This window comes from Macaca fascicularis, chromosome 13 (assembly GCF_037993035.2).
Source record: "Macaca fascicularis isolate 582-1 chromosome 13, T2T-MFA8v1.1".
Taxonomy (NCBI): domain Eukaryota; kingdom Metazoa; phylum Chordata; class Mammalia; order Primates; family Cercopithecidae; genus Macaca; species Macaca fascicularis.
The window spans coordinates 20732473-20740130 of record NC_088387.1 but is presented as its reverse complement, the minus strand read 5'-3'; the positions used below and the strand labels follow the sequence as shown (position 1 = coordinate 20740130).

Below are 7658 nucleotides of genomic sequence, written 5' to 3'. Positions count from 1 at the left end.
TGCAACTAGAGGCTTCTTTGTACCAGCCAATTTTGATTCTCCTCGTATCTTCTCTCGGGTTTAGGGGATTATTTACCTTTCACCGTTTTGTTTTGAGAGTGTAGCCCTTTGTTACATCAGTATTATATAAGTTGTTTGTTTGTTAGTTTGTTTGTTTGTTAAATATATCTAACCATCTTGAATGGGTTGGGACTAATCTCGTGTCTCACAGCAAAGAAGAAATTCAAGGTCCTTAGATGCTGTCAATCACATGAGGGCTAAAGATGACAGTAGCATTTCTTAGCTCCAGGTCATACTACTTACAGTTTGTGTCCCCCCCCGCCACCAACTTTTTTTTTTGTAAGACAGAGTCTTGTTCTGTTGATGAGGCTGGAGAGAAGTGGCATGATCTCAGCTCACTGCAACTTCTGCCTCCTGTGTTCAAACCATTCTCCTGCCTCAGCCTCTGTAACAGCTGGGATTACAGGCACATGCCACCACACCTGGCTGATTTTTGTATTTTTAGTAGAGACAGAGTTTCACCATGTTGGCCAGGCTGGTCTTGAACTCCTGACCTCAGGGAATTCACCTGCCTCAGCCTTCCAAAGTGTTGGGATTATAGGCGTGAGCCACCATGCCCCGCCACACTTTGTGTTCTTTAACTGCATTCTGTGTAATGCCTTTTAAGCTCAATGATGCATTTATGTTTAAAAAATATACTGTGCCACTTTTATTTTCATTTGAGGGCTCCAGTGTGATTGATATCTATATAAATATTGCCATACAATTTTTAAACCGAACAGAAATGGAACTTTGGAATTTTAATTGCACTTACCATGGTATCGGTTATCTTGGAATAAACAATCATCCCAAGTGACTTTATACCCTTAGCCTGAAGCAGATCTTCTTCTGTTGATTCAGTCATTGTTTTGTGTCTATCACATAGTGTTACGACATTTAGCTCACAAGACAAATTATGAGGTTCAATATCATTTAGAACACTATATTTTTAAAAATCTATGAAAAGCATAGATGCTCCATGCATTTACAACCGAAATAGAGAATTCAGATTCCTTTTCAGGTAATGATGTAACCATGTGAAAAGAATGCATTTCTGTATCCTTTGAAACCTTTTCTTATGAAAATACAGTAATAAATTTCTACTTTAAAATAGTACTTAGCCTAAATACTTTCAAAATTTTTAGAATTTGGAAGAGAAATAAAAATCTAACATAATTCTGAATGTTTCCTTTTGAACTTGAAATAAACTTTATATTTTCCATCTTTGAGTTTATGCAGTTTATTTTCAAAGGCCACTTTTGGAATTGTGAAAACCTGCTTTTCACTTGCCAAATAATAATTAGGAGTAATCAATTTTTCACAACAGGATCTCATACCTGCCATGAGTTTACAAAGTCTATTTGAACAATCCAACATCAAAGATTTTTACTCAGTGTCCTTAGCCATACTCCCCTGCTGACAGCTTGTGCACAGTGCTTTCTCCTGTAAGACACTGGAGAGGAGGGTTTAGTGCGAGTCAGAGAGCAGAATTAGGGAGACGGGAGACTATGAGTTCCCCAACATGACTAAGTGCCATCGTGTTTGAAATAAACCCCAAGCTGGTCATTTCCCATATATGTTCTCGTGTTGTCACTAAACTGCATTCATGGTCTGGTTATTCTGACAGTTTCACATACCTGACAAATGTGGGCAAGACAGGGAGGGTGAGGATGTGAGCTTTCATTCACTTTCCCTTCATCATAGTTGGTTGTTCCCAGGGCACGTGGCCCCCATGAATTCTCCTCCTCCTGATGCCTTCCCAGGCTGTGGCAGCTGGTGGGGATTTAACATTTGGGATCTGAGGTGCTATTGAGCTTCTCATGGACCAACGTCCTCAGCAGCAAACCCTGCCCTGACATCTCCAACAGCCTTCTGTTCTGGAGACTCAGAAACTCTGCTCAGCTGCTCCCCCAGACAAGCAGCACATGTGAGCAGCTGGGCCAACCCAGCAGGGAGGTTTCCGTTCGAGGCTATACCACTGTGGGAGGATACTCTACACTTTGCATGCAGTAATAAACCCCAACATCCTCAGCCTCCACCTGGCTGATTTTCAGTGTGAAATCAGTGCCTGACCCACTGCCACTGAACCTGTCAGGGACTCCAGAGGCCCGGTTGGAAAGCATATAGATCAGGAGCTGTGGAGACTGGCCTGGCTTCTGCAGATACCAATCCAAATAGGTGTTTGCATAATCACTATCGAAGAGGCTCTGACTAGACCTGCAGGAGATGGAGGCCGGCTCTCCAGGGGTGACGGGCAGGGAGAGTGGAGTCTGGGTCATCACGATATCCCCACTGGTCCCTGAAATAATAACAGAGAAATGCAAGGTTATATAGATCATTATGAGCAACTTTCAGAATTTCTCTTGTGATATTGATTTACATTAACATTTTTAAAGTTTTGATTTATATCATGAAAAGTAGACTTTCTAAAATAAACCCATTATTTAACAGCCAGCAGGGAACTCTTTATTTTCAAGTTCTGAATCAGAGCACTGGTCATCGTTTCCTGGAGGTGAATCCTGATTACTCATCAGACACACGTGAATTCCATTCCCTGGAGCATGGACCATGTGACTCTATCATATTATTGGAATAAATATGTGAAGCTGTGGAGTCCACAGAGCTCACCTCCCACCCAATTCTCCTCCCTCATCTCATTCAGTCCTTACCAGGGAGCCAGAGCCCCAGGAGCTGAGCAGGGAGCCTCATTGTGAGAAGGTGACCTGAGGAGTCCTGATCAGTCAAGGCAAGGTTAGAGCTGAGCTTTTATCTCAGACTCACAAGGGAAGGTCCTCCCTAGGGGACAGTATGCAAATACTAGAAACAGCAGATAGCAGACAGCCCACGGTGGGTGCAGTGGTGTGGAAAAGGTTGATGGGGCAGGGGGAATGTCTCTTCTGTGAACAATGTGATATAAAATGTCCCTTGGAACAAAACAGAGAGAGATTCAATGAAGTTTACCCACAATCAAGGGAAGAAGGATCTGAAGAGGAAAGTTGGGACCTTTTGTAGGGACACACTGTATAGGGCATGAATGTAAGAAAGCACCAGAACCTAGACCATGTGGAAATGTGTGTCTAGGATGCATCTCTGGGAGGCAAATGCCATCTGACTTGACTTCCTCCTAGTCAATCTAGAGAAGGAAACAACCCTATCCCCACTAGCACTGTTGGACTGAGACCCTGCAAATAAAAAGTGGCCTGGAGCTGCTTCCAGTTCAAGGGCTGTCTGGTACCTGCTGTTTCCAGGATAACTGTTCAAGAATGTTTAGCTACGGCCGGGAGCGGTGGCTCAAGCCTGTAATCCCAGCACTTTGGGAGGCTGAGACGGGCGGATCACAAGGTCAGGAGATCGAGACCATCCTGGCTAACACGGTGAAACCCCGTCTCTACTAAAAAATACAAAAAACTAGCCGGGCGAGGTGGCAGGCGCCTGTAGTCCCAGCTACTCGGGAGGCTGAGCCAGGAGAATGGCGTAAACCCGGGAGGCGGAGCTTGCAGTGAGCTGAGATCTGGCCACTGCACTCCAGCCTGGGCGACAGAGCTAGACTCCGTCTCCAAAAAAAAAAAAAAAAGAATGTTCAGCTGAAATACTGGAATCTGCCCTGCCCTGGCACCTGGTGAGTGAACTGCATAAGAGCTCTCTGTCCAAGGGCCTCACAGAGAGAATGACGTGAGCCTCTACATTAAGAGCTAAGAGCCCAGTGTAAGGAAAAGGAAAGAGAGACAAAATTTTATGCCTCAGGCAGTGATTATAAAAGTCCTGGTGACCAGTTGTTCAATCTGAGATCTATCCTATCATAATCATCTCACATATACAAGGTTAACCAGAGAGCTTTTTTTTTTTTTTTTTTTTAGTACAGATGGGGGTTTCACCATGTTGGCCGGGCTGGTCTTGAACTCCTGACCTCAGGATATCTGCCTGCCTTGGCCTTCTAAAGTGCTGGAATTACAGGTGTGAGCCACCGTGCCTGGCCCAGAGGACTCTCTTAAGGGAAAAATCTTCTAGGTTAATGATACAGAACAAATAAGAAATAACTTTGCATGATGTTTTTTCCAAATGACGTTACAAAGTTCCCACGCAGTCTCCCTGGTAATGTGGAATCAGGTCCTGTCAGGGCTTCCAGGTTCTTGTCAACTCTGAGTGAGACATGAGCCTTCCCGAGCTTGGAAGTGACAAAGCCACAGCCATGAGCCAACAGTTCACAAGGAAATTCTCCATGTAGGAAGAGCAAGAACTGCATTCCCAGTTTTATGTCTCCGGGTCACTTGTACCTGCAACTGATATTTTTTTGACTTTATGTAAAATTGCTCACAGTTTAGGGATGTGAATCTACCATACAGCTGATCATTAAACAGAAAAACAACCGCACTATTCTTTATTTCTCAGTGATGTGCTTCATATTCCATTGCACAGCTCCTGAATAATGGTGCCAACAATAAATACTTTCACAAGGACAGTCACATTTCTGAAAAAAAAAAAAAATCCAAGAACAATGAAGGATTAACTTCTAGAGTTATGTAACCTTGTGTAATTTAACACAAAGTCATATTGAATTGCCCAAGGAAACAAATAAATGTAATTCTAGGTAAGATTCCAGAAGAAAGCTTGGTCGGAATATCTTCAGGGGAATCTACCAAAATCTCATTTTTAATAAGATCAGAAAAGATAACTGAGTAAAAATGATATTGAGCTTCAAATGTTGAACTCCATGGAAATAATGTGGGGTGACGACATCAAACTGTAGCTACAAGGTAGGATTGGAATAAAAGCTTATATTTCACTGTTAAAATTTTCTTTACTCTTTTCTCTCATTACATTTTGCAAATTTTGTGTACTTCACTTTTTTTTCTTATGATGTCAACAAATTGTGATCTGCTTCTGAGTGTTGTAAAGGACAGACTCTTAATCATGATAGTGAAAAGAAGTCAGAAACATCAGAAGCTGAAGGAATAGAATAAAGAGAGATAAAACATAAACAGCCTAACTAAAATAGAACAAAATCATCCATTTTCTTGCCAGTTTTAAATAATTATTCTGAAAAGGTGCTAATAATCAGTTTTATCCGTTATCTAATACAAAAATTTGAATTGCAAGAAAGTGATTAACAGGAAAAAAAATGTCTTGTTTTCTTTTACTATAAGCCAATTCTCGAAAATGTTGTTTTTACATAGTATTAAGATTGTTTGAATTTAATACAGCATTGCTATTTTCTATGAGAATGAATGAACCATTAAGAAGGCTACCACTGGGATTTTTAACAAAAATCTCATGATTTGTCACCTTACATATTCAGAAAACATAAAAACTTGTACAAATCTTTTTTTAGTCAGAAAACGGCTTCGAAATTACCCTATTTTACCTGTAGACTTAAAGAACAATATTAATAATTCTGAACATAAACTTCCCTCTCTTGTCTGTTGACATATTACACCAAGACTTTCTCAACAGCAGACAAAGCTGGTCACTCCACCGTGGACACAGGTAAGAAGGTGTCAGAACAGTCTCCATTTGACCCAGGTGGGGAGCAGACCTCTGCATGTCTCTAATCTGAACCATGGTCACCTGAATGAGCAAGGACTTCTACAGGCGGGATTTAGTGTGGCTGTGTCTCCTTTTCCTGATGCAGTTAGTTTGGGATCCATATAATTGAAAGGAACTGTATTACTTATATGACTTGGGAAGAGAGTCTTGGAAGTGGAATTGTTTGTGTTCATTACCGGGAGTCAGTGTTTATGGGGTGGGTACTGTGATCCTGTTTGTAGGGGCTTGAGGGATTTGTGGGCTGACCAAGGAAAAAGAGATGACCACAGAGGGCAGAAACATACACGACCTCTATTGGGTGAAACTTTGACAGGTTTGCAGTGAGAAGTCCCTCATAGCAGGAGGTAGCCCAGAGAATAAGGTGCCAGGGTTGTTTCTCAAAATGGGCGGGACACTGGAGAAGGAGTATGCATCTAGGGGATGCCACACAGCAGCGCAGTGGGGAGTTTCTGCATAAGAGAGCTACAGAGGTCAGTATTAAGTTTAGGGTTTTCATAAATGGACTTATCTTACCTATTGAGAGCAGATGTGGGTGAGGTTTTCTGGACATGTAGAGTCATATTATCTGAAATGTTAAAAATATTCTTATTTGGGCTGTTTTTAAAACAATTACATTTCAAAAGTTGAGTTTGGCACAGGCCATTGAGAACTAAGCCTACAGTTTTGAAGTAAACAACATAGTATTCTCATTTACAGATCACTGTTGCACATCATGTAGACTTTGTTCGACAGACTGTATTAGTCCAGATAGTGCAAACCCTCACTGCTGTGGGTGAGGCTGAGACACACAGAGGCCTGTTCCCGACCTGAGTCTCAATGAACCTTCTTTTCAATTAAAGGTGAGAGTTTGTCCTTGGGTGAGAATTAAGACCAAGTCACCCACCACGGGAGCTGCAATGGATTCCTGTGAATGAATTCCTGGTTCTCAGGTACCTGGGATTGAAGCTGTCTGCAGTATCTCACTAACTGAAAGTGTCCCTCACTGGAGCATAGATTCATGGATAAATATTCTGGAACACAGAGAGAGAGCACAGGGAATGTAGGCTCCGTGAATGTGTATCTTCTGCTTCTGAGAATCTCTCTCTCCAAGCATTGAAAGAAACAGCGTTGTTTCCATGTTGAACTTTTCTGAATCTTCAGACCCTGTTCTAAATCTGTCTCATCTGAACCTGTTTCCAAATGTTTCAGTTCTGTTCTTTACTTTTTCTTGGAAAAGGTTTTCAGAAATCTTATGAAACTATCCACACAGCTGTGGGATTAAGTGATGGGCTTCTCCTCTGTGCTTGTTAATATCTCTGCAGAATCCACCACACCCACCAACTGCGCAAGGTGAAGGCATGAGTCTGTTTTCTTCCTGAGCATTCTGTGGCTCTTAGGTTCCCTTTGAATTCACACCCTTGAGGAAAGGAGTCTCTGTCTTAAAAGTAGGTCTCCATGAAACCATAGCTTGCCTGGGAAGTTAGTAAATTTTTTCTACTCTTTGAATGTAAAGTTGGCCTTCTAGACCTTACAAAAAAACCTGGTTTACTTGAGAGATGGAAAGTGAAGACTCCAAGATGTTTCTAGGGATGGAACTGGGGATTCTATTTAAGCTGTAGTAGAAGCTACAGTTGACATAAGAGTTTGAATGAATATAACGAGAAAACAAAGTGGAATAACTTATTTACTTTTAACTTAGATAAGGTAGTTTACATGTAGAAAAAATTAGAATAAAATCTGATAGTTCTCACACTCGTAGTTTTTTTTCATATATAAACAATTTTAAGAATCAAACACTTATAGAAATTATATTAAAAATTTTTAAGGCTCTTGAGAAAAATTAGGGATCAAATTAACTCAAGCTGATTTTTAAAATCAACTGTTTTAAGTGCTTCTTTTCACTCCTGCAAGCAAAAATCAAAAGTTTAAAAAAGGAAACAGACAAGAGCTGAATAAAATCTTTAGTGCTCCTTTCTTGTCTTATAATAATAATTAATAATAATAATAACACAGTCTCTGCATTGACAGCTGGAAATAGTGACTCTGTCCTTCTGGAAGCAGCAGCTCCATATCAATGTAGTGAACTTTATTATTAC

At 41.0% G+C, this 7658-nt stretch overlaps 1 gene segment (V, D, J or C); it reads right to left on the bottom strand.

The window, feature by feature from the left end:
- Positions 1-329: 329 nt before the first annotated feature.
- LOC141408269 (immunoglobulin kappa variable 2-40-like) lies at positions 330-4282 on the bottom strand. The segment is given in 3 exon segments: positions 330-2338; positions 2709-2772; positions 4109-4282. Coding segments are annotated over 3 exon segments (567 nt in total).
- Positions 4283-7658: the final 3376 nt, after the last annotated feature.